The 27,139-nt window shown below is 50.7% G+C and overlaps 1 protein-coding gene across 1 annotated transcript in view; it reads left to right on the top strand.

The window, feature by feature from the left end:
* Positions 1-21,829, top strand: part of KCNB1 (potassium voltage-gated channel subfamily B member 1) — a 105,621-nt gene extending 83,792 nt beyond the window's left edge. Inside the window, exon 3 of the mRNA XM_041478589.1 lies at positions 18,865-21,829. Within this exon, the coding sequence (XP_041334523.1) occupies positions 18,865-20,886 (2,022 nt within the window). The 3' untranslated portion in view covers positions 20,887-21,829. The remainder of the gene's footprint in view (positions 1-18,864) is intronic.
* Positions 21,830-27,139: the final 5,310 nt, after the last annotated feature.

Consider the following 27,139-nt stretch of genomic DNA (forward strand, 5'->3'; position numbering starts at 1 on the left):
AATACCTCTGGCTCTGGGACCGCCAGATTCCTCATTTTAAAAAATAGATGTTGCCTTTGTTGTGGTATAATGGCTCAGAATTTATCCATACAGCAACTGAGACAGGAGTATCAGAGGCATGTGAGAATTTCTGCGGCCCAGGTGGGGGAGGCTGTGGTCACCCCAGTGACCCCTGGGCTGCCAGAGGCAGGCACCTGCATTCCTGGTGCAGGTGGCTGGGCAGGTGGGGATGTGCCTGGCCCGGGGGAGGATGAGCAGCGCAGTCCCCGGGGGCAGGGACACACTCCTGCCTGCCCTCCTCGCTCCCAGCTCCTTCCAGCCCTGGCACGAGGCACAGGCAGCTCCCCTGGGCACCAAGAGCCAGCCCCAGCTGCCTTCCTGCCTGCAATGGCTGTGTCCAAAGTCTCTGCTCTTTTATACTGCTCTAACATGACTTTTGCGTACCCAGAGAACTGGCAGTGTTGTTGCCACAGCCAGTTTGTGAAACTGTTTTCTAGTTTTCTTTGTTCATGGTTTTTCTGAGCAGACTGGGCGATAAATTGATACAATTTTTACTGATGAGATAAAATATTTCTAATAATTTTGCTGATAAAAAGCCCCCTGCCAATAGTTATGTAAAGACCTCCTTGCTGAGACTTCAGTTACTCAGAAATTTTCATTATCTCTGTTCATATAAAGCTGAAAGCCAGCACTGGCTTTGTTTACAGGATGGTTGGCTCTTGGTCAGGGGTGATTTCGGAAAGGAGGCAGAGCCTGGCAGGGAGGTGGCAGCTGCTTGAGGAGGCAGAGTCCCTCTCCAGGTGCAGCAGCAGGAGGGTGCTGGCTGGAGTCCCCTGTGTCCCAGCAGCAGGCTCCAAGGCTGGCCTGCAGTGCAGCCCAGGTGACAGCAGCTGCCTGTCAGAGAGCCCCTGCTGCAGCATCTGGGGAGAGGCACCAGGGCCCCCTGCGCTGCATCTTCTGCCTGCAAACAAAAGCAATGGTGCTGTCCCGGACTCGGCGTGCTCGGGGTCCTGCCCAGTGCTCAGCAGTGCCCTCTGAGCCCTCCCTCTGCTCAGGCAGGGCCTGGGGTGTTCCACCCACCCACCACTGCCAGGCCCACAGGAACCTCTGCTGCCTCTCCATGGGGCTGCAGCGTCCATAATTACTGAGCCGGGAAGTTAATTCCTTCCTTACTTGTATTGAAAGAGTGATCAGAGCTTTTATAACTTAGCCTGCGGGTCCCTCCATCCTGTGTCCTTGCAGCTCTCTCAGGCTGGGGCAGGGCAGAGAGCAGGGGATGTGCTGGGCAGAGAGCAGGGGATGTGCTGGGCAGAGAGCAGAGGATGTGCTGGGCAGAGAGCAGGGGATGTGCAGGGCAGAGAGCAGGGGATGTGCAGGGCAGAGAGCAGGGGATGTGCAGGGCAGAGAGCAGGGGATGTGCAGGGCACAGAGCAGGGGATGTGCTGGGCACAGAGCAGGGGATGTGCAGGGCAGAGAGCAGGGGATGTGCTGGGCAGAGAGCAGGGGATGTGCTGGGCACAGAGCAGGGGATGTGCTGGGCTCTGCTGCCAGCCGAGGCTTTGGTGGCCACATGAGCAGGGACGAGCTGTCCCCTCTCCCCACACTGCTCACAGGGCTTTGGCCCAGCCCAGCCTGGCCCCAAGAGCCAGCCAGCCTTCGTCCAGCTATTGCACTGCTGGTGTCAGCACGAATAAACCGTGTTCCTTTTAAGCTACCACAGCTTTTGACAGCTACAGTGCTGTAAATAAAGCAGCTAACGCAGATGCTAATATTAATTCTCATGACCCAGTTGTGCTTCACTAATAGTATCTGGGTTACCAGCCAGCCAAGACAAGAGCACAAATATTTAGCCTGTCTCAGTCTGTTACACCAAAAAAAGCAAGCATTTGAAGATATTAATTTCTAGAGCTACATGTCAGATGTGCCCTCCATTAGGAAAAGGCCCAAGGAAGCTCAGAAAAGTCACAGAAATGCATGTTTAGTGCTGGTTAGCAGTTAAGCCGTGCTGGCCATGCACAGGGTGATGCCAGCACCTCATGCTGTGCTGCAAATGTGCTATGACATCCTCGGGCCAGGGCTGGTCCTGGCCAGGCCTGGGCACGGGTCACGCAGAGTGCCACTGCAGGGACACACGTGCTGTGTGCAGGACCCAGAGCTGTCGGGGTTTTTAAAGCAGTGCTTCAGACACTAGTTAGCAATGTTAAGATTTCAGGATAATCATCCATTTAGCCCTCTCCAGCTGCAGCTGCTGTCTCCTTGGCCATCCCTTTGGTTTCTGCCCAGGAAAGCTCCTCAATATTCAGCTTTTTCTGGAGGCATTCAAAGATGGTCAGGTGTGAAAAGCTTTTGGAGAACCATGGGTGTTGTCCTCCAGCCTCATGCAGCTGGAATGAAGCAGCTAGGCCATTCCAAGCTGTGTGACACCATGGCACAGCCTGGGGCAGCTGTTCAGGCACCAGGGCTGTGCACCCTGTCCTGCACTGCCTGTGGGTGTAATGCTGCTTCTTTTCACAGCCTCTCCAGAAGGGCCGGGCTCACGGCCTCGCTGATCAGGTTTCTTTATCCTCACAGAAAGGCAGAAGTGTGTGAGCAGCCCTCAGCCTGGCACAGCCGTTTGCGTGGGCAGAGTTACTGCCACAGGGGTGTGGGCACGGATTTGGGCTCTCTGTCAGTCATAAAGGATTGGCAGGACAGCTCTTCCTGCAAAGAACCCGATGCATTTACTCGAACCAGCTGACTGAAGCCCAGGACAGCCTTGGGGTGTGTGTGGGACAGGTGTTTGTGTTTTCCACCACAACGTGACCCTGCGGCTGCACAGAGGAGAACTGAGCTGCTCACAGCGGGCTTGGAGGCTTAGTTAGGCTTCTGGTGCTCCGTGGAGTTCGCTGCTCTGCTCGGTGGAGGACAGTTTAGGATCAGCATAATAGGATTACTGCTGCTATATACAGCTGCCTAAGCCAGGAAGTCCTGGTAATGGGCCTTTACCAGTAGGAAAATCTGTTCAGAGGATGCTTTTTATAACCTCAGTTACGCAGGCTGTGAGCGTTGGGAAGGGTGTCCTGCCCTGAGTGTTGGGAAAGATGTCCTGCCCTGAGTGTTGGGAAGGGTGTCCCTTGCTGTGAGTGTTGGGAATGGTGTGTCCCTTGTTCTGAGTGTTGGGAAGGGTGTGTCCCTTGTTCTGAGTGTTGGGAATTGTGTGTCCCTTGTTCTGAGTGTTGGGAAGGGTGTCCTGCCCTGAGTGTTGGGAAGGGTGTCCCTTGCTGTGAGTGTTGGGAAGGGTGTCCTGCCCTGGGCGGGGTGCTGGAGCCAGCCCAGGTGAGCCCTGTTCTGTCCTGCGGGGGTTTGCCGGTGACAGCCACAGCGTGGAAATGTTTCCCTGTGAGCCCTTTCCCCGGATGGTCCCGGGACGGGGCAGCTCAGCAGGCACGGCCGGGGTCTCTGTCGGGACAGCCACAGCCCTGGTGGCTCTGGGGAGGAGCGAGCTGCTCCACACACCACAGGGAGATGTACGAGCAGCGCGCCCCGAGCTCTCGCTCAGCCTGTCCGGTGCTCCAGCAGGAATTCCTGCCTGGGAAGGCCGGGCTGGGGTCCCCTCCCGCTCTGAGCAAGGAGCTTCCCCCCGCTGGCTCCGGGCACTGCGGCACTGAATGCTGGATTTATCAACGCTGTATTTGTTTAACGCGGAAGCGCTCAGTGATTTTTGGAGGAGGAGGCAGTGGTTCGAGATGTCGAGAGCACTCTGGTCAGCGGGGACATCAGCTCGCTGGGCAGGGACAGCGGGGACATCAGCTGGCTGGCAGGGAGCATCAGGGACATCAGATGGCTGGCAGGGGCAGCGGGGACATCAGCTGGCTGGGCAGGGGCAGCAGAGGGGCAGCAGGGACATCAGCTGGCTGGCAGGGACAGCGGGGACATCATCTGGCTGGGCAGGGGCAGCAGAGGGACAGCGGGGACATCAGCTGGCTGGCAGGGACAGCGGGGACATCAGCTGGCTGGGCAGGGACAGCAGAGGGGCAGCAGGGACATCAGCTGGCTGGGCAGGGGCAGCAGAGGGACAGCAGGGACATCAGCTGGCTGGCAGGGAGCACCCGGGGCAGCAGCACTGCCCCGCACCCCTCGGGCTCCCCGGGAGCTTTTTGATTGTTTTATGGCACCCGAGGAGCAGAGGCAGAGCTCAGCTCTGAGGCAGCATTCCCACCGATGCTGCTCCCAGCCAGGCTGCTTTCCTCGTCTTTGCCTTTTCCGCAGCGGCAGGTAATTCACAGATAAAACAGTCGGTGCTTATACACACACAGACGGGTAGGAGCTAGTCTTAATCTTCCCAAATCCCTTAATATACCTTATGTATACAGTTTGGAACTTGTAGATTTAGCATGATGGATTGATTTCATGCACTATCTCAATGGAAAATGACATTAGTAACTACGTTCTTTTTTATATTATTTTTTCCCCTGTCTGAGCTGCTGCAGAGCGCTGAGCTGTGGCCTGTCTGCCCAGGGCACAGCAGCACTGAGGGCAGACCGGGTCCCCTGATTGTGTCTGGTGCTCTTGTCTGGATTATATAAAGCCTAAGATGTGGTACAGCCTCGGGAGAATTTGGCCAAATCACTGCATATGCACTTGAGCATATGTTATAACCAATCAGTTGGAATGGTTGTAGTTATTTTTCACAACTCCCCCAAAATGGAGAAAATGGATGAGAATTGAGTGGGTCATGTGGATTGACAGGGGAAGCTGCTATGACAGTTTGAGACAGATGACTCAGGGTTTTTGCTTTATGGTTTTCTGCATTTCACCACCAGGAGTTTCCAAGGGGTTTTCCAGTAAAAGCAGGCAGGCAAAAATACAGACTTGCCTCATTAGCCATCCCATAGTGAGCCGGGCTCCCGGCCCTGAGGTCTCCTCTCCTCCCCAGCTCCTGCAAACCGGGGCTGCTGCTGCCGCCGGCACCCGCGCCGCCCCGAGCTGGCCCTGGGCTGTCCCCAAGGTGTCCCCGAGCTGGCCCAGGGCTGTCCCCCCGAGCTGTCCCCAAGGTGTCCCCGAGCTGGCCCTGGGCTGTCCCCAAGGTGTCCCCAAGCTGTCCCTCTGAGCTGTCCCCGAGCTGTCCCCGAGCTGTCCCTGAGCTGTCCCTGAGCTGTCCCTCTGAGCTGTCCCTGGGCTGTCCCCGAGCTGTCCCCGAGCTGTCCCCGAGCTGTCCCCGAGCTGTCCCCGAGCTGTCCCCGAGCTGTCCCCGAGCTGTCTCGGGGTGTCCGTGTCCCCTTTCCTGTGGGGACAGCGATGCTGGTTTCTCTCGCAGAGCCCAGCAGAACCTGGCAGCCTCTCCCCGGAGCTGCAGAGCTCCCAGCTGTGTTTGGACACAGGCGTTGCATCTCCGCTCACGATGCTGTGACTTCACTACCAAGCAAAGCCTTCTACGTTTCTTGCCTTTGCCTGCAGAAGAAAAAAATGTTTCCACTGCATAAATTAATCTATGGCCAACCCAAACTATTGTTTGGTCTGTGTTTTTATGTCCCTTTTAATAATATACATGTCAACTCTGCCGTTTCCCATCTGTTAGAAAATGCCTGGATTTGCACATTACCTCTTTAGTCTTAATGTCTATCTGGTATTTTTTCCATCCTACAGGCTCGTTACTCCTTTTACATCACTGATTAAATCATTTCTTAGGCCATTAGTGACGAGGCTTAGTGTTTTTATACTCCTGGCTCCATAGGAGGTGATGGGAGAGGGCTGAGAAAGGGGGAATAAGTAAACTTTTAAGCCTCAAGCTGGAGATATCAGAATAGAGAGCACAAGGAGAATATATTTTATGGTGGCACTGTCACAAGCAACAGGAGAGAAGTGGCTTTGTGTCAAGAAATATTGTGCAGAGCAGTCTCTGTGTTTATTTTTCGAAGCAGCCTGAACTGGGAAGAGAAGCAGCCAGAAACCTGCCCAGCAAGCAGGCACAGCCGGCCTGTGAAGCTGCTCCTGCAGGGCACAGCCCTGGGCAGGGGGCACAGCCCGGGCAGGGGGGGCACAGCCCTGGGCAGGGGGCACAGCCTGGGCAAGGGGCACAGCCCTGGGCAGGGGGGGCACAGCCCTGGGCAGGGGGGGCACAGCCTGGGCAAGGGGCACAGGGGCACAGCCCTGGGCAGGGGGCACAGCCTGGGCAAGGGGCACAGGGGCACAGCCCTGGGCAGGGGGCACAGCCCTGGGCAGGGAGCCCCAGGGAGGGTCTGAGAGCCCCAGGCAGGGTCAGGCAGCCCCAGGCAGGGTCTGACAGCCCCAGGCCAGGGTCTGAGAGCCCCAGGGAGGGTCTGACAGCCCCAGGCAGGGTCGGGCAGCCCCAGGGAGGGTCTGACAGCCCCAGGCAGGGTCTGACAGCCCCAGGGAGGGTCTGACAGCCCCAGGCAGGGTCGGGCAGCCCAGGCAGGGTCTGACAGCCCCAGGCAGGGTCTAACAGCCCCAGGGAGGGTCTGACAGCCCAGGCAGGGTCTGAGAGCCCCAGGCAGGGTCTGACAGCCCAGGCAGGGTCGGGTCGCAGGGCTGCAGCGCAGCTCGGGAGGACAAACCCCGAGCCTGGCAGCGGAGTCCCGGGGACAGCACCTGCCCGCGGCAGGAGGAACGCGCTGAGCACGGAGCCGCCGCCTCCTGGAGCCCGTCCACTTGGTGCTGGCACGGCCCTTCCCTGCCAGAAAAAGAACACAAACAGAGTTATTTTCTTCAGAATAATAACACAGAGAAACAGTAACAAAGCCAAGAACATTGAGATGGTGACAGCAAGAGCCTGGCTTAAATACCCCAAAATAACATCTGCCAGAGCCTGATTTCAAAGCAGCAGCTGTTGCCTGGAATAAAAACACAAAACTTTCAAAACAGTATTAAGAGTGATAATATAAAAAGCAACTCTTTATTGAAAGCTTTCAGGTGCACAGCTCTGTGCACAGGTGAGAAAGGTTTTCTACAATTTTCATGAGGTTAATTAGTTAGTCTGTCTAGCTGATCTCACAGCAGGAGATGAGCCGACCCAGGGACCCAGCCTTGGGTCAGCCCCGTGGAGCTGGCCCAGAGGTTTCTTTGCCCCACTGCTTTTTATGTCTTTTAAGTTCTGGTGAAAAACAAGATTGTTAGAAATTATCTTCATAAGAATAAGAGTAAACAGATTTTAAAGAATGTGTTAGTTAGGGTTAGCTGATTGTGAGAAAAGTCAGGAAAAGTACTAGAAACCATACAACTATAGATTAAAAATCTACAAGGCTACAAATATATGAAAAATATATAAAAAGCTAAAAAATCTTTAGGCATCGCAGCCACTGCACTGCAAACACAGAGACTTGGCGATTGTTACTTTTTTCTTCAAAGTAAGTTTTTTTTTAACAGTAACACTTATCTTTTTGTGTGAGAAACTTTCCAATCCCCCCCAAATTTCCCTTTTTTTTTTTTGCATCTTCCACCGTATTCACATAAAAGGAAATTGGCTGCAATTGTTTTCTGCAAACAGCAAGTTTGGAAGGGGATACAAGACCCAAGTGGGATTCTGCTGAGCATCCAAACCTGGAGGGAGAAGTCTTGCAAGAGAAAGGTGAGCCCTGCAAGAGGCACTCCAGGGCCCTTCCAGGCTGCCTTTCACAGGGCTGGGCATGGTGCCACGCTAGCCTCAAGCTCATTTCTTTGGGAATTGCAGTTTGGTGCAGAGGTGGCACTGAGAGGGGGACGCCCGTTACTCCCTGCCTGGGGCTCTCAGTCTTTGGAAATTCAGTCTTTGGAAATCCTGTTTGAGTGAGCTCTGCTCGGGCTGCAGCTTGGCACACCAGGGAGTGAGTGGGACTGATGGTGTCCCACTTGTGGGGTGGCAGGGGGGTCCCACAGCTGTGCCCCCTGCCCGTGCAGCCAGACCCGCCCGGCACGGCCCCTGTGCTGCTCTCGGCAGCTGGGGAGAGCAGCCTCCCTGCATTTCACAAAGCCACCCTGCTGTTTGTTGCTGCTCGTGTTGATCATGTTTTGGCAATTTTCAAGGGTTGTTTTATCTGGGAGATTTGAAAGGTAAATTGTCAGGAACTCAGTGCTCTCCCAGGGAGTAATCAAAGTAAGTTTTTTTTTTAACAATAACACTTATCTTTTTGTGTGAGAAACTGTCCAATCCCCTCCAAATTTCCCAATTTTTTTGCATCTTCCACCGTATTCACATAAAAGGAAATTGGCTGCAATTGTTTTCTGCAAACAGCAAGTTTGGAAGGGGATACAAGACCCAAGTGGGATTCTGCTGAGCATCCAAACCTGGAGGGAGAAGTCTTGCAAGAGAAAGGTGAGCCCTGCAAGAGGCACTCCAGGGCCCTTCCAGGCTGCCTTTCACAGGGCTGGGCATGGTGCCACGCTAGCCTCAAGCTCATTTCTTTGGGAATTGCAGTTTGGTGCAGAGGTGGCACTGAGAGGGGGACGCCCGTTACTCCCTGCCTGGGGCTCTCAGTCTTTGGAAATTCAGTCTTTGGAAATCCTGTTTGAGTGAGCTCTGCTCGGGCTGCAGCTTGGCACACCAGGGAGTGAGTGGGACTGATGGTGTCCCACTTGTGGGGTGGCAGGGGGGTCCCACAGCTGTGCCCCCTGCCCGTGCAGCCAGACCCGCCCGGCACGGCCCCTGTGCTGCTCTCGGCAGCTGGGGAGAGCAGCCTCCCTGCATTTCACAAAGCCACCCTGCTGTTTGTTGCTGCTCGTGTTGATCATGTTTTGGCAATTTTCAAGGGTTGTTTTATCTGGGAGATTTGAAAGTAAATTGTCAGGAACTCAGTGCTCTCCCAGGGAGTACTGAAACAATCCAGGAGCACAGCTTTGCCACTAATTTTCTTCCTTTGTATCTTCATTACCCCTCCCTTTGGTAACTGGGGTCTTTAGTAGGTTTGTGGTTTAACTGGATTTTGGAGCAAAACCTAGAGGTGTGGAAGGGGATGGATTTTCATGTAACTGACACAATTGCACCTTGCAAGCCTTGAATTTAAGCGCAGGAAAAGTTGGGACCGGAGCACAACTGCTGCTCAGTTACAGAACTGGAGCGAGTTTTTGGTGTGTGCCACAGGCCCCAGCACCCCAGAGAGCAGGGGTGCCCCCCGGCACTGCTGTTCTTTAAACCTGGCTGGGGCTGCTTTGGTTCCAGCTTATTCCACTCGCCGCTGATGTAATTAAATAATCTCTGCCCACTGGATTTATTTTTTTTAAGTACACGCCTACAATGATCAAAGGATTGTTTCATGTGGTGGGGTGAGCAAAAGAAGGTCCCAAGGTCAAATCCAAACAGCCTAAAGACTCTGGGGCTTGGATGTGACCTGCAGTAACAGCAATGAGCCAGGAGAAGATGAGCAGCTCAGGAACTAGAAAATGAAGCTTTTGAAGCCAATAATGCCCTCTGGCAGTGAGCAATCAATTGACAGAGAAATGGGAAAGAGAGAGAGAGCGAAAAGAAGTCAGACCCTTCTGCCTGGCTGCAGGGAAGGCAGAACATTCATAAATAGAAAGCAGCACATTTTTCCCTCCCTCTTTCTTTCCCAGGGGAGGGTGGCCATGGGAACAGAGAGGCTTTGTGCCCCAGGGGCAGGGGATGCAGGAGAGACAGACTGACACAACCTGCAGCGGGGTAACTGGGACACGTGGCCCCCGTGGCACTGCCCTTCGGACTCTTTTCTTTCCAAGAAATAAAGGAAAGCCATTAGCTGCTCCGAGCAGTGTGGCTGCTCAGGACTGCCCTGGGAGCTGCCAGCTCATTCCCTGCACGCGTGGAGAGAGAGCCCTCAGCTGCCAGGGATGCCCGTGGAAAGGTTATTCCTAGATCCCTTGGTAATTCTTATAAACTTCTTTCCCTGGCATGCTGAGTGCTTTTTCCCTTTTTACTCTGCCTTCTTTAAACAGCTCCCGGTGTGGACTGGGCTTGTTTTGCCCCTCAGCAGTGGGATTCTCCCAGTGCTGGGCTCACCCTGTGCCTCACTTCCAAACCTGCTGAGCAGCTTCCCCAGTGCCAGTCCAGTGCCACAGCAGGTGACTGTCACAGGTGAGAGGTGCTGGATGCTGCCTGCAAGTTAAGGTTCAACTTTGCTATTCCCGTATCTGCTGCTGTGATAATGAGCCAGTCCAATTAGCTCAAATTAAGGGCTCAGGAAGGCTCAGCCCTTCAGAGAAGTACATTCATGACAAGATTAGTTTCTACCACCCAGTGTATAGTGTGGCACCATCCTATATTAACACAGAAACCCTGAATTTTAAAAAAAAATTAACTGAAAAATGCAGTAAAACCCAGCGAGGTGTATAATTCCCCTTTATCTTCAATGCTGCTTTTAGCTATTCTCTTGATTAAAATCAGATATACCACCTGGCACTGTTCAGCTGCCACTTACAGGAAACCTTTCTCTCCCCTCCCCTCTCTGCAATAACCCTTCACCAGAAGGCAGCACAGCTGCATTTTCCAGTTTCAGGTGACTTTTATTAGGGGAAAGTACAAAATACCAGTAAGCCAACCACTAATAACCAAACAGCCCACTCCAAGAAGCAAAACAAACCCCAGCTGTGCTTCCTATCACAATGGCCAGTGGGGCTTTGTGTTTCTTTTCCCTCTGTAAATGACTTTTCAGGGGGGTGAGGGCAGAAGGGGCTGCCCTGGGAGAGGCAGGTGCTGTGCTGCCCGGGCTGTGCAGGGTGTTGGGATGCAGGAGATGCAGGAAAGGCTGTTGGGATGCAGGAGATGCAGGAAAGGCTGGCAAAGCTGTGGGAGAGCCAAGGCTGCCCAGGCTGGTGTTTGTCCCCTGAGCTGTGGAAAGGTTTGTTCTCCTGTCCACGTCCAGAAGTCAGCAAGCATGGAGTGAGTATTCCCAGACTGCCAGCAAACACTTCAAAGAGTTTGAGCATTTTCTGAGCTCAAACTGACTTTAAAACAACCTCAAAAGCAACACAACAATAAACAAACAAACAAAAAAGAAAATTAAAAAAAAAGAAGGAAAAAGAAAAAGCGCCCCAACAAAGAGCCAAGTACACATCTTCAGAGTTCTGTTTCATCCTCTATATCTATAGCAAGAATGCATCAAAACTCTCATAGTGAGGCAAGATCAAGCTCTCTTATTGAACTGCTGATGTAGAGCTGCCTTTTATGCTCACACAGATTTGCTGTCCACAGGCTCTACTTACCACTTGCTATGGCCCCATGCTAATGTGAATGATTTGTTGCCAAGGATTAGGTTTTTAGCAGCTTTTGTAAACAGTTTGTGTACAGTTGTTGCTATTTGTTAAATATGTGACATCTAATCCAGTGTTTGGTGCTTATAAAGGGAAGGACCATCTGTGCGTGAGATTAAAACACTTCAATCACTTTGTGCCAGAGCTGTCAGCGAGGGTTCTGTGCTCTGCTCCAGGGAAAAGCCCTGGGAGCCCTGGCTAGGGAAGGGGGACTCCTGGGTGGATGTGTCCCTGCATCCAAGTCCTTGGTCTGACACAAGGTCCTCCTGCCAGACAGGAGGGGTGTGGGCATGCTGGGGAGCTGAGAAGCTGACAAGAAAGCAAAAGGTTTTAGCAGAATAAAGAACTAAGAGCTGGGAAGGTGCTGAGAGCTTGGAGTGATCCTGCAAGTCTGTTTCCCACCACCTGCAGAAGCTTCATAGGTCTCTTTTTTTAAAAAAAGAAGAATGTTAACATCCAATTTCTTTGCAGGGCACAGCAGGTAACAGCTGTAACCCCTCGTGTGAGCCCGGGGTTTCCCATCCGTGCCAAAGCTCCTCCCAGACCAGGCAAACCCTGGGGCAGCCTGTGGGAAATGCCTCAGCCTGAACTGTGTGCCCTCATTCCCGGCATCAGTTAAAAAAAAATGCCCTCTGAAACCCAGTGGAGAAGCCCCCAGAACCTGCAGCAGGAGCCCAGGGGCAGCAGCGGCTGCAGGGAGGTGAAGCCAGCCTGGGGACACCTGGGCACCTGGGCACCTAAAAACCTGGGCACCTGGGCACCTGCGCACCTGCACACCTGGGCACCTAAAAACCTGGGCACCTGGGCACCTGCGCACCTGCACACCTGGGCACCTAAAAACCTGGGCACCTGGGCACCTGCGCACCTGCACACCTGGGCACCTAAAAACCTGGGCACCTGGGCACCTGCGCACCTGCACACCTGGGCACCTAAAAACCTGGGCACCTGGGCACCTGCACACCTGGGCACCTAAAAACCTGGGCACCTGGGCACATGCACACCTGGGCACCTGCACATCTGAGCACCTGGGCACCTGGGCACCTGCACAGCTGCACACCTGGGCACCTGGGCACCTGCACACCTGGGCACCTGGGCACCTAAAAACCTGGGCACCTGCACACCTGGGCACCTGCACATCTGCACACCTGGGCACCTGGGCACCTAAAAACCTGGGCACCTGGGCACCTGCACACCTGGGCACCCAGCTGACAGGGCCATGCTGGTATCATTCAGCAGGAGAGGATATTGCCCCTGCCTTTCTGTCCACGGGGATTTACTGTTCCCGCAGGCTTCCCTGTCTCTTCACAATGCCATTAGTGTGGCTGATGCTGGTAAATGGATTTGCCACTTTTCCGAACACATTTCTGGAAGAAATGTTAAACAGGTCATTGGTTTTTTGCAGGCAAAACATCACTTGAGCTCTGTTCTCATTTCCTCTCTATGTGGCAGCTCAGGGTGGTATCAATGACTCGCTAAATCTCCCTGCAGCAAGACTAATTATGCCTTTTGGTGAGAAAGCAGCAGTAGAACTGGTTTAGTCTTCCAAAAAACTCTGCACTATAATATGCAGGACTAATGTGCCTCAGATTTGAAAAGAATTAATATCAATTATTCTCATGCATATTCATAAGGGGAAGACTGGTTTAGCAATCAAGCTAATAGTTTTTGCTTAATTACATTTAGTTGATTTCATGCTATCTTGGCATATTCCTGATTGAATTTAACCATTAAAAAAACCTCCCACAACTACTCCTGCAAACACCAACACTCGGAGCTCGGCATCTCCTGTAAGTAGCGTCTGAGGCTGAGCAGACTGCTCTGCTCGGTGGGAGTGGATCACGAGCGTGGTCTCTGCCTGCTGCAGGGTAGAATCCCGAAGGCATCTTGAGGAGCTGTTCTCAGGCTCTCACCAGTGCTGAGCTGCAAGGCAGGCTCTTGTTTTGCTGTATTTTTTTGCTGTATTTTTTTTGCTGTATTTTTCCGAGTCCAGAGCTGTGCGCTTGAACGCCGGGCAGGCTGCGGGCAGGATCTTTGCCGGAGGAGCCCCGCGCCGGGGAGGGAGCTGTGTCGGTGCCGGGGCGAGCGGGGGATGCTCGGGGCTCGCTGTGCTCCGGGGAAGGGCCGGGCCGTGCCGTGCCGTGCCGCTCTGCCGGCCCGGGCCGTGCCGTGCCGTGCCGCTCTGCCGGCCCGGCCTCCCGGTGCTCCCGGAGCAGCACTGGCACGGCACAGAGGGTGGGAATGTGCGAGCAGGGTGAGGCAGGAGAGCATCCCGGCCGGAGGGCTGGGGGCAGCCCGAGGGGAGCCGGCTGTGCCCGGAGGGCAGCAGGGAGGGCACACTCCTGCTCTGGCCAGGGCTGGGGGCTGGATGTCTCCCCGCAGTGCTGCTCGCTGGGATTGCATCATCCGGGCACAAGGCACGGCCGGGACAAAAACGGGAAACTTCAGCTTCCGTGTGCCATTCGTTTGTTTTCTTTTTTGGCTTCCCCCATGCTAGCAGCAGCAGAAATAGGACAGATGCTTCCCTCTCATCCTCTCCTGAGAACTGTCACTGTGCTGATGTCTAAAGGCAGTGTATGTTTTTCAAGTTTGCCTTTTCAGTGTATTCATTCATCTATAATTTTCTTCTCCAGCGCACCATTTACATCTGGGCTTTGCTCTGAAAGAAGACTGACACATTTATCATTTAATGGGGTTTGATAGCTCTCTGACAACTAAACATGTTCTTAAGAGTATTAAAGGGTTTAGAGCCAGCTCTGCCTGAAGGCGACCCTGCCCACTGTACCTTAGTCAGCAGCAGCTGAAGCTGCAGCTCTCTGCGTGTCTGTGGGCAAACAAAGCATTGGCACAGAATCAGCAGAAGTATCCTCTTTTAAACTAAATAGACTTACTCTCTCAACAGATAAACTTATTACAGCTGTAATTGAAATCAAATAATTAGACATTATTCAATCTTGGCTTTTCCAGGCAAATGTCAAAATTAAGATCTCGTATGTTTCCAAAGCAAAACACAAGTGACTTTATCCTGCCTCGGGTTTAGGGGGTGTCCTGCTGTGCAGCAGGGCCTGCAGGGCAGAGCAGGGTTTGCCTTCCTGCACGGTGTGCTCGGTGCCCGGGGCACTCAGGGGCTGAGCTGTGTGTGCAGGCCCCCAGAGCACGGGGGTCCCAGGGACCCCGCGGGGGCATCTAAAGTGCCAGCTCAGGGAAAACCCCTGAGCAGGAACCAGCAGGACTAAAGGGGTTTGGAGATTCAAGGTCTTACATCTTGACATCCTTCCACGTGAAAAAAGCGGATTAAAGGTTCTCTGTGCTTCCCTTGCAAGCATAGCCCCACTCTGGCCTCAGCTTGCCCTGGTGCAAGAAGCAAGTGTTACCCTTCATTATGGCTTCAGCATTTTCTAGAAAAGACATCCTCCAAGCCCAGAGGTCAGAATCTTGACATCAGAAGTGACTGTGTTCTGCAAACTCTTTCAGTTTATGAATAATTAGGCATTTTCTAGTGAAGAGATGTTTCCTAAAACAAGTCCCTGTCAATAAATACCACAGACATGTATAGCTGCTGCGAGCAGGAGATGTTATTCCTGTGCAGAATCAAGTAGGGAGGAGACTAAGGAACTCTCCATCTGTTTCTGCACTGTGCAGCACGTGGGATTTGCTCAAAATACACTGTGCTCTGTTTCTCAGAGCCTGGGGAGACAGAGGCTGGCATAGGCGTGGCAGGATGGAGCTGGACAGTCTGACTCAAAGTGAATTGCAGCTTGGGAAAGCAGAGGGGCTGCAGGAAAAATCCCTTGGTAAATGGAGCATATGAATGAAACCTGGTCCTGGTGCCAGATTTATTCTGCAGGCCTTGGTGGAGCTAAAAAAGCACATTAGACAAAACCATTATTGAACTTCTTGATTACATAACAATTTCCTCATCGTATTTCCAAGAATATCGAATCTATATTCAAACACCCTCCTCCTCTCTCCCACACACCACCCCTTCTCCTTGCTATATCAGCTTCATTACTGAGTATGAAGACAGAAAAAGTATAGGGCATGTTGCCACGAGCAGAGAGATCTCAGATGCTTACCCTGAGATTTTAGAGCCATCTATGGGATTGGGACAGCCAGTTCTCATAAATTTTAATGGCCTTGAAAGTCTCCTGTCTTATGCCTTTATCTCTGCTAGGGTTTTTAGCAGAGCAAAGAAAACAACCCAGCAATAAATATCACCAAACCTCAGAGCTGGGTCGGTGCCTGGAGCTCCCCCTCCCCGTGCCACCTGCGCAGGGTGAGCACAGGCTGCTCCTGCCAGGACAGAGGGGGAAACTCCTGCCCTGTTCCCCAGGGAGGAGCACAGACCTTGCCATCACAAAGGAGCAGCCTCTGGGGCCACTCTCGCCCAGCAAGCAGGGTCAGGCCAGGGCAGCTGCTTGTTCCTGAAAGGTGCCGGGTGGAGGTGGCCTGCGGGTTTTGGGGGATTTTGGAGGAGGTGGGGATTAAAGGCGTGCCAGCGTGGCACATCCATCTTGCCTCAGGAAACAGCAGTTGCACAAACTGGCTACACTTGCTCCCAAAATCAGCTTGCTTGTCTCATTTGCATGTGTAATAACCAGTGTGTATGTACAATCATGCTAATCACTTCGAGGCAACTGCTTTAAATTCATCCAAAACCCTGCCCTGCCTGTTCTTGGGTTATTTAGCTTCCACAAGGGAGCCATAGCAGCAATCCAGGGATTCACTCCACCAAAACCTTTGTGAAACAGCTGATTTAGTGGAGGAGAAGCTTTTTCCTGAAATGCTGCCCATACTGAGACTTGCACCACAAGCCAGGCCATCATTAGGACTCCTTCCAACACCTTCTGCAAGCAACCTGGCAAAGTACCTGAGGGGATTTTCACAATTTACGGTGTGCTGCTACAGGCAAAATGCAGGAGTAAATACAGAGAAGCAAAGGGGAAGGGACTGCAGAGCTCCTGTCATGCAAGCTGTTAGTGGAAATGGCCTGGAAGTCGTGTGGGGAAGATCCAGCCTTGCCCTGTCAGCTTGAGGAGCAGCTGCAGCAGTGTCTGTGCTGCTCTGCTGGGCTCCTGCCCTCAGCTCACGTGGGGCCGGCGTGGCACGCTGGAGAGCCCTGCTCACCCATCCCTGTGGCTCCACAGTGCAGGGAGCCTCACCTGCCCCGTCACAAAGGTGTGCTCACGTCACTCATTTTCGCTCTTGGTGACTCCTGATTTTTTCCCTCTGCTTCTGAATTTCAGGCTGCAAGCTTTTCCAATTTTAGTCATGCATTTTATAGGACACGCAAGCCAGCAGCTCTGGATGCTGTGCAGGGGTGCTGGAGGTGCCTTCCCAGTCCCAGTGAGCAGCACACACCAGAGCTGGGACAGGGACAGCTGGCTCCTTCAGCGGGAACACGGGCGCTCCAGCAGCACTCACACGCTCTCACAGGCTGAACTTTCCTGTCCCTGCTCCTTCTGCCAGTCCAAGCCTGAGCTCCAGGGCCCTTCCTGTGCCTGAGCCCCTTCAGCCTCAGCTCTTTGATTGCCCAGCCAAAGCTTCACGAGCACAAGGCTGTGATTAATGCCTTTTAAGGAACCACGGAGATCAGTGCCACAGGAGGAGCCCTGTCCCATGCTTCCTTCTGTTTCATGCAGCTGTGAGCAGATGGGGAAGCAGTGAGATTTGGGGCCAGTGCTCTGGAACAGGGACCACAGGTGCTTTTTTACAGTGACTGGAAAAAAGATTCCCAGTTTTGTAAGAGCTGGAGCCTCATGCAGTGCAGAGGGATTGTTTCTGCTCAAGTCAAAATCAGTCCCACTGGCTTTTCTTGTCAAAGGGAAGTGAACCTGGAAGAGAAAAGGCAGGAGGAAAGGCCAGGAGTGGAATGAAAGGGCTGCCTGTGATGCAGAACATCCCTAGAGGCCTCCCTGGGAGTGTAAATGTCTTCCCTCCACTTTCTGTCTCTCGTTACTGACAGTGGAAAATACAAGAGCTGCCAAGCTAGAGGTTCAGTACAGCCAAGATGGGAAACCTTATTAGAGAGACAGATGGTGATTTCTATAATCTGAAATCCCAGACTGTAAATACTTTGGGACAGAGCCCTGTGCCACTGAACAGTGCTAAAGCCTGACAGCAGCAGCTGGATCCAGTTTAGTGTGCACAGCTGCTCCGTGGGTGGCTTTTAGTGGATGGTAGATGCTACCAGGACAAGGTACCTCTTACAGAAGGAGAAGGATCTTCTAAACCCTGCTGGAGATACTCCATCTCAATTTTATGCACTTTCCAGTTGAAAAGTCTTGAATAACTGAGGACAATCAACTCACATTTAGAAGTTTTTCTTAGCCTAAGAAGATTCCCAAAGATGTGGTTGCAGTAGATGAGTAAGGGAGAAAATCTGTGTCTTGGGAGCACAAGTGACATCTTGCTGCAACTTGTGGGAGAAATGATAAATGTCTGTTTATTGCTTAGCTTTGTGGCTAAATCTCCTAAAGCAAAATCATATTTTACCCTTAGATCTCCTAGTTTATTTATTTATATTCATCTGGCATTGCCTTGATCTTAAAAGCAGGAAGGTATATCAAAGGAAACAGGAGGTTTGACACCAATTACTGCTGCTGGATGCCATTCACTGCATAAAGATGGAGTGTTAATCTTTACACTGAAAGTGAAGGAGATAAAACCCAACAGGTACACACATCTAAGCCTACAAATAAGCCCTTCTGAGTATAGTGGGCAGAGATAAAGCCAAGCAAAACTAATTGAAATTACCATTGCAAATATCCCAAACGTATTCAGAAATGTGGGTTGTAAACAAAGAGGTGACAGCAAAACCACCAAAAGAGCCTCTAGGAAAGCAAATCAGGCTCTCTGCTTCTCGGGGGTAGTGCCTGGTCTCTGGAGAGGGTCTTTTGAAACAAGCCACCATGAAGAAGTAATTAACGTCTAAATTTCCCCACACTTCACCATGAGACACTTGACTTACATTTTATTCTCTTGAGTTTGAGATGAGTGAGGCCCCCAGTGGCTGGCCCTGCCCTGCCTTGGCTGTCTCAGCGTTGTCCAATTTGATTTGCTCAGATTTTTGCTCTCTCCTCCAAAATGGCTTAGAAAGCTTGGTGAAGTTTTCATGTTTTTCACAACCGTCAAGAATCGAATTAGAGATGAGTCATTAAACAAGAGTGTATTATTTGTATGCTTATGTAGTAGAATTGTACACACATCTCTGTAATTAGCCATCAGCACCCCAAATTACAGCAGTAACCGTTCATTAAATGGAGGACATCACTCTGATCAAATCATGTATTCACAATTGCATTCCTTCTTGCTTAAATTTCAGAGTTTGTTGTCCAGATGGGCCTTGTTGGGCACCTAATTAGTACTTAATCAAAATCTCCTGCTGCTTCACAGCCCTCCTGGCATCCTAGCTGTTCCTTACGTGCTCCTTGACTGCACGGAGATGGAAGCACAGGAGTTGAAGTAGAGGCTTTGTCTCCTTCATGCAACTGCCATACCTAAAGCTGCTTCCAAAATAAACTCAGCTCAGGATGCATTGGTTGTCTGACTTCTGTGTACTGAGCAAAACGGGTCTTGCAAAGTGTGAGTGAAAATACAGCCATGCGTTAACGGCAGCAAGAGACAGCATCGTGTACTCTGAGATTAACTCACTGTCTTCTCTTTCCTTTCCAGATTTTGGCAATCATTTCCATCATGTTTATTGTACTATCTACAATTGCCTTGTCCCTTAATACACTTCCTGAGCTACAAGGCGTGGATGAATTCGGGCAGACCACAGACAACCCCCAGCTGGCCCACGTGGAAGCAGTGTGCATTGCGTGGTTTACAATGGAATACCTCCTGCGCTTCCTCTCCTCCCCTAAGAAATGGAAGTTTTTCAAAGGCCCGCTGAATGCTATAGATTTGCTGGCCATCTTACCCTACTATGTTACTATCTTCCTCACAGAATCCAATAAAAGTGTACTTCAGTTCCAAAATGTACGAAGAGTGGTCCAAATATTTCGGATTATGAGGATACTCCGGATTCTAAAACTCGCCCGGCACTCAACGGGTTTACAGTCCTTGGGGTTTACACTGAGGAGGAGTTACAATGAACTTGGATTACTCATCTTGTTTCTGGCTATGGGCATTATGATCTTCTCCAGTTTAGTGTTTTTTGCAGAAAAGGATGAGGATGATACAAAATTCAAGAGCATCCCAGCTTCTTTCTGGTGGGCAACAATCACCATGACAACAGTAGGCTATGGAGACATTTACCCCAAAACTCTTTTGGGTAAAATAGTAGGAGGACTGTGCTGCATCGCTGGTGTGCTGGTGATAGCTCTTCCCATCCCAATTATTGTCAATAACTTCTCAGAGTTTTACAAAGAGCAGAAGAGGCAGGAGAAAGCCATTAAGCGCAGGGAAGCTCTTGAAAGAGCAAAAAGAAATGGCAGTATTGTTTCCATGAACATGAAGGATGCATTTGCCCGTAGCATAGAACTCATGGACATTGTGGTTGAAAAGAATGGAGAAAGCATAGCCAAAAAGGATAAAGTGCAGGACAATCATTTATCTCCAAGCAAATGGAAATGGACCAAGAGAACACTCTCTGAAACTAGTTCTAGTAAATCTTTTGAAACTAAGGAACAAGGATCTCCAGAAAAAGCCAGGTCATCCTCAAGTCCCCAGCACCTGAATGTCCAACAGCTCGAGGACATGTACAACAAAATGGCAAAGACTCAGTCCCAGCCAAACCTTATCACTAAAGAGTCCAGCCAAGCTGGAAAGCAGAAGGAAGAGCTAGAAATGGAAACCCTTCCTGGCCCCATGGTGCCGCTGCTGGCGACTCGCACGGACGGGATCGTGGACATGCGGAGCATGTCCAGCATCGACAGCTTCATCAGCTGCGCCGCCGAGTTCCCCGACCCCGCGCGGTTCCCGCACAGCCCGCTCACTGCCCTGCCCTGCAAGGGGGGCCTCGGCCTCGTCCAGGAGCAGGGCAGGCCGGAGGGGAGCTCTGCCAGGTACGTGGAAGTGAACCCAAGCTCCGAGAGCAGCCACCGCTCTGCTTTCTTCATTGACAGTCCCAAAAGCTCCATAAAGGCCAGTAACCCTTTAAAACTAAGATCTCTGAAAGTCAACTTCATGGAAGAGGACACCAGCACATTAGTACCAGCATCAAATGTACTGAGAACATATCCAGACCCTCTCAAGAGCCGGGGAGCTGCTGCTGCTGCCACAGATACTTCCTTACTCTCTGACAGGTCTCTCATGAGCCCGGAAACCTCGATCTACACAACTGCAAGTGCAAGAACCCCCCCAAAGTCACCCGAGTCCCAGGCAGCCGTAGCTTTCAACTTCCACGATGCTGGCATACACAAATACATCGATGCTGACACTGACGATGAAGGTCAGCTGATGTATGACTCAAGCCCGCCTGGAAATGTGAGTCCCAAGTACAATGTTGCAAGCAGTGGCTATCTAAAGCAAAAGGACCATGTTTATAGAACAGAGAAGAACCATCTAGAAGCTGCTGCTTTACCCACCTCCCCTAAGCTGATAGGGCAGAACTGCATTTACTCTATGGAAGGTATCACTGGAAGAACCCAGGGCAATCAGGAGACTGTCAGACTAGAAAATCACATTTCCCCAGAAGTCCATGTATTACCAGGCAGTGGAGGACATGCTAACACACATGATCAAAGCATCTGAGGTGGGGTCTGAAAGAACTTACTGAGAGTTTAAAGGAATATCTTCACAGTCAACACAAACAAAAGAGCTTCTGCATGGCATGAACTTGGCTGAAACAAGCCACCTGTTTCTAAAAGTCTGGGGGAGGTCCAGTGTGGGTTTGTGAAAATGTCCTTCTCTGAAACAACTCTAAAGACATTGCCCACATCAGTCAAAAAAATGATTGCAAATCATGATCACACATTGATCTCCTTTCATGTTGTCCAGTGAAGCCAATGTGACCAAATATCCATCCATTGCCCTTGAACGCTAGAGCTCCTTTTGGAAATATTAACATCTGATTTGCATTAGTTCCATAAAGGATGCCAAGGCAGCCAGATTTGAACTCTGGAATAAATTGCTGGGGTTGGTATAAAGCTTCCAAAAACACAATGCTCACTGCTTCAGGGCAGCGGTTCCCCATCTACAGCTTTCTCTGATGGATATTATGTTCAAAGGTAACAGGGAACACTTGCATTATTGGAAAATCCAAGCGAAAAGCATTTGAAACAATTAATGGTCTAGAGAAACCAATTCTTGAAATGCTCTTTGTGTGTTTAACAATCTGATATCCTGTAGGACCCGATATTTTCTTTTGAAATACTAGCAGGGTGAGTTGCACCACTTGTATCTGACTCCCAACATGCCCTAGGACACAGTGAGACTGGCACTTGCCCTCTGCCAGAAGCCGCTGGCTGCCCCGGGGCCACGCGTGGCCCGGCAAGGCGGAGGAGCCATGCAGAAGCAGGAGACCCGGGGCAGCGCGGCCGTGCCCGCCCGGGGCCCACCGGGGCTGAGCCGTGCCAACCCGGGAGGAGCCGTGCCCGCCCGGGGCCCACCGGGGCTGAGCCGTGCCCGCCCGGGGCCCACCGGGGCTGAGCCGTGCCAACCCGGGACGAGCCGTGCCCGCCCGGGAAGAGCCGTGCCAACCCGGGACAAGCCGTGCCCGCCCGGGACGAGCCGTGCCCACCCGGGAGGAGCCGTGCCCACCCGGGGCCCACCGGGGCTGAGCCGTGCCCACCCGGGAGGAGCCGTGCCGAGCACTGCCGGGCCCCGGCCGGGAGAGGAGCAGGTTGGTCCGAAGCTTTTTGCGCCCAAGCAGCGCAGTGAAAGATATGCAAGTGTTACATAAATATGCAAAAAGAGGGATTCGTTAGTGACCCGTCCCAGGCCTGGCTGTGCTCCCTCTCGCCAGGAGAGGCTCCTGCAGGGCCGTGGCACGAAGCAGCTGCGAGAGGCAGGAGAATCAGGCCTGACGTTTTAGTAACATCCAGTCATTTTTAAATGAAACAAGAAGATAAAGAGGAAAGGGGGGGAAAAAAAGAGATCTGACCATTTTAAGTGAACAGAACTAGCAGCCACCAGCCTAGGTTTTTAAAATACTATTGTTTCAATAAAGTCATGTCAAATTGCGTAGGAAATAATTTGTCTTTGGTTTTTAATCTCGGGGTGGGGGGAAAAGCACTTTATGTTGACTTTTTGTTGTCGTTGTTGCAATGCTGGAGTAGGATAGCAGAGTGTAACAATCAAGCACTTTAAACAAGCACTACTTTAATTTGTGCCTCTTGTTGTGACTGTGATTTGTTACAAGCCTGTAGCAAGTCACAACTCGTCCTGTGATAACTGTGATGGTAACCCTTTATGTTGTTCTCTGTTCCTACTGTAAAACTCCGTTGTAAATGACTCCGTCACTGAGCGTTTCCTGACCCGACCGGAGGTCCTGCCGGGTGTAGCATCTGCAGGCAGCGGGTCCGGGCGTGAGCCGAGACACGGGACGTGGGAGCAGAGGGGCACACGTGGGAGGAAGACCCCCGAAGCCGCTCGAGTCCGCTGCGTTTCGTTCCTTCCTATTGTGAAAAACAAGTGTTGGTTAGTCCTGAATGTAGCCGCGTGTCCGTCCCGGCCGTGCAGCACTGTCTGTAACCCGGAATAGTGAATGCAGCATGTACGGACAAAAGCAATAAGCACATTTCTGTTCAGGAGCCAGGGCGGGCTGTGAGGATGGCTCTGCCCGGCGGCTCCTCGGCACCGAGCTGTGCCCGCGGCGCGGTGGCGGCTCCGCTCCGCCGAGGGAGCCGCTCGGAGCCCGGCTGTCCCGGCAGGGCGAGGCTGGCAGGAGCGAGCACAGCCCGGGCTGTCCCGGCAGGATGGGAGCACAGCTCTATCCCTGCAGGAGCGAACACAGCTCTATCCCGGCAGGATGCGGGCACAGCTCTGTCCCTGCAGGAGCCGGCACAGCCCTGTCCCTGAAGGATAGGAGCACAGCCCTGTCCCTGCAGGATGCGGGCACAGCTCTGTCCCTGCAGGAGCGAACACAGCCCTGTCCCTGCAGGATGGGAGCACAGCTCTATCCCTGCAGGAGCGAACACAGCTCTATCCCCTGCAGGATAGGAGCACAGCTCTATCCCTGCAGGAGCGGGCACAGCCCTGTCCCTGCAGGAGCGGGCACAGCTCTATCCCTGAAGGAGCGAGCACAGCCCTGTCCCTGCAGGAGCGAACACAGCTCTATCCCGGCAGGATGCAGGCACAGCTCTATCCCGGCAGAATGCGGGCACAGCTCTATCCCTGCAGGAGCGGGCACAGCCCTGTCCCTGCAGGCTTTGAGCCCCGGCCGCTTTCCGGCCCCGCTCGCTCCCGCAGCCCGAGCGCCGCTCCGCCGGGCGGGCAGGCTGGGCCGGGGAAATACAAAGTGTACTTAGAGGAACCGACGTGTTGCTGAGATACTGGAGCAGATTGAGTCGTCGCGAAAAAGTGAAAAGTAACTTTCCAGCAGATAAGCTTTAAATACTGATTTATTCTGTGGCTTTCTGAGGCCGCAGAGCGGCAACAAGAAACCTGAAAGAGAACAGTCATAATATAATCTCTGTGTTTCAGTGATCAGTCATGTCTGCCATCAGCACAAATGTAAAAAGAAGAAAAATCAGGGATTTTTTTTTTAAATAAAGTAATAGTGATTTCCAAGTTAAATATTTTTAGAACTGATGCTTTCATGTGGAAAAAAAAGTCATATTTTACATGTCACGAAAGTGAACGTATTTAAATATAGCCATATAGTGTAGTATTTACCACACTGTCATCCAAATTGATGTATTTGGTTTATAGATGGCACTGACAAAAATGTATAAATCAACAATTCTATCATTTTTTTTATCTGATAGTCAACTGGTGCAACTCTCCTTGTAACCAAAGGCCCTCTGTCTGCCTTGCGTGATCGCTCATGACACACACCTTATGTCATCTATTTAGTCCTACCTTTAAAGTAGCATTTTATTGAGTCACTTTTGAAAGTCAAATTCAAAAGTACCATTTAAAAAATCTTCCTTTTAAGTCTGAATAGCCAAAGTCCTATCGATTTCTTATAGAAAGCAAATAATTTAAAATTAAGCATATAATATGCTTGAAGAGCATTTCTTTCTTATTTGTGTACAAAGATGTAGCTCTCATTTTGTGCCCAATTAAAAAGGAAGTATGTTTAATTTATTTTAATGAAATAAAGTCTGACTATGAAGTATCTATATATGTGTGTGTGTGCATAATACACATATATATGATGTAAGCACTGGGAAATCTACTCTAACCTAAAGCTGTGCTAGGCTAAATCTCATTGCAAAGGAAAGGCAGTGCTTGGAAAACATAATGCTCACCAAACCCTATAGATCCTAGAAGGACAATCTAATTTTTGTTTGTTTGATTCATTTTCCCAAAGTTCATAGTGGTTGGGGAAAACAGGCAGCATCTCTGGCAGCGAGCTGAAGGGCGTGGTTCAACCACTGATATTTGGCATTCAGGTCTGCAAATGTGCTGTGCACCAAGTAGCAAGCAAGCTGACAGAGCCCCACCTGCTGCTGCAGAAGACATCATGCCTGCAAGGACTCTCTGGACGTGTGATGTCTGCACTTGCTTGTGTCTTACGCCATCAGCATCACTTTTAACACATACCTACAAATACATGTATAGAACACACACACACACACACACACACATATATATATGTGTACATATACATATATATATGTGGAAGGAGAGGGTGCAGTTTTCTTAACCAGGAAGCTAAAGATTCTTTGAGTTTTAGCCTTGAACAGAGGAAAAAAGCAGTGACTTTGCAGTAGATTTCTCAGTGCCTTTTCTTAAAAACTTCACCTAAGCACACTTACGGAAAAAAAAAAATCCCAACCCAAAACAAAAGAGTCTCCTGTGAAATCCACATTTTTCTCAACAGTTTGAGAGTCAAAAAAAGGTAGAAGAAAGGAAAAAAAAAAAAGAAAGGCAAGAGAGAGGAAAAGAGATCCGTGGAACGCACATTCCCCTCCTGAACGCGCCGTGTGTCGGGAATACCTGCCTGGGCGAGTCGTGAGGAACACCTCGGAGGCGGTCAGGCTGTTTGGCAACTATGGCTGTGATAACTGTAGCCTTTTCTTCCCTTGCAGCTAATGAGAAACACATTTCTAAGGAAAACAGTATTCTCCTCTGTAAAACTGTAATGTATTGTTAATATTTGTACCTACTGTATATTTATGTCTTGACAGAATTATGGCCGGTACAGTTTATAGTAAATAACGGGGTTATGTAAAACTCATGGCAAAGTCGAGGTTTGCAAAGCCAGGTTCTCTCTGCTGGTGAGCTCCAGAGAGCCCCTCGTCCTGGAACAGCCCTGGGGAAGCAGGAGGCTCCGGGAGGCATTCCCTGCCGTTCCCACCGGGGCTGCCCGGGCTCGGGTCAGCCCCTCCGCTGGGCCAGCCATTCTGCGTGATCCGGGGCACCCACTGGGGAGAATATGGCTTTAAATGGTTCTCGAATAAAGTACAGATGTTCTAGTCACCTCTGTACCTCCTGCTTGCCATTGTGTTGGCTCTATAAGCATCTGATGTATGGGAAAGTCATGTGACTTTCGTGCATTCCAGAGTAGTCTATTTTTCTGTTCAGATTTAAAAAAATTATATATATATATATATATATATATAAAATATAAATATATAACTGTATTTTTAGCAAATTTATAATAGGGCAATCAAGTCAGATTTCTTCTTTTTGTATTACAGAATAATATATTAGATGCTCCCTCAGTGTTCATTTACACAGCTGATCCCCCAACCTTTTTGTTCTTGTTATTTTCTTTTTTTCTGATGAACACCTGCAACATTCCTCCTGGAAGTGCATCTGTGAAGGGTCATGGGGTTTGTCTGATGTTGTCATGTTTTCGTATTTCCTGTTTGTGGTACTTTAACCAGGGACTGGCTGTGGGAACTGAGATGTTCCTGCTGAGAAGCGTGGAGCAGGCCAGACTGCCCTTGGTGACAGCAGAGGAAAGGTCACCCAACTGCACTTTCTCCAGACTTACATCAATTAAGCTGAAAACAGAAAGAAGAGACAGGTTTTGAATCTAATTGTCCTAATAGTGACGTGATGGAGTTGGGCTAAACATCGAAGTCTAGGCTCTCACTCAAGGCAGTGACCTGACAATGCTCAGGCACCTTCAGAGAAGTTTTTCCTGGATTAAAACAGAAGTGTCCAGACCTTCATTTCCCCCTGGGTTTTGGAATTTTTATTTTTGGTCCCAGAGAAAATCAGGAAATGAGAAAAAATTGTGGAGGAATGAGAAACATAAACATTCAGAAAGGGACCAGATTTTGATTAATTATGGTAAAATCTGTCCATATTCCTGCTTATGTAACGATTTCTTTGCTCTTTGTAGCTGAACTCACAGCTATATTCAGAGGAATTTAGTGAAAAGCCCATGAGATAAATGTTCATCCTGAAGCTATCTCATGGCCTGCTGAAGTTCAGCAGGATGAAGAGCTTCAGAGCCACTCTAGCTCTGCACAGACATTTCCTTCTGATCCAGCCCAGCAGTTTGGTCAGTGACCAAGCTTTTGCCAAAGATGGAGTTTTGGTTCCATTTCCTTTGTTTGTTTATGAGCTTTTCTTACGTGTCAACTGTAATAGCCAATAAACCTGAAACAGATGTAGTTTGGAAAGGTGTGTGATTCAGAAAGTATCCCTCAAGTGAAAGGAATAACCAGCAGATGCAGTTTAACGTGTGATTATCGGCAAGGCCTGTTCACAAACGGACCTTCATTTCCCCCTGGGTTTTGGAATTTTTATTTTTGGTCCCAGAGAAAATCAGGAAATGAGAAAAAATTGTGGAGGAATGAGAAACATAAACATTCAGAAAGGGACCAGATTTTGATTAATTATGGTAAAATCTGTCCATATTCCTGCTTATGTAACGATTTCT

The sequence above is a fragment of the Pyrgilauda ruficollis genome, unplaced genomic scaffold (genome assembly GCF_017590135.1).
Source record: "Pyrgilauda ruficollis isolate IOZ18807 unplaced genomic scaffold, ASM1759013v1 scaffold45, whole genome shotgun sequence".
NCBI classification, from domain to species: Eukaryota; Metazoa; Chordata; class Aves; order Passeriformes; family Passeridae; genus Pyrgilauda; species Pyrgilauda ruficollis.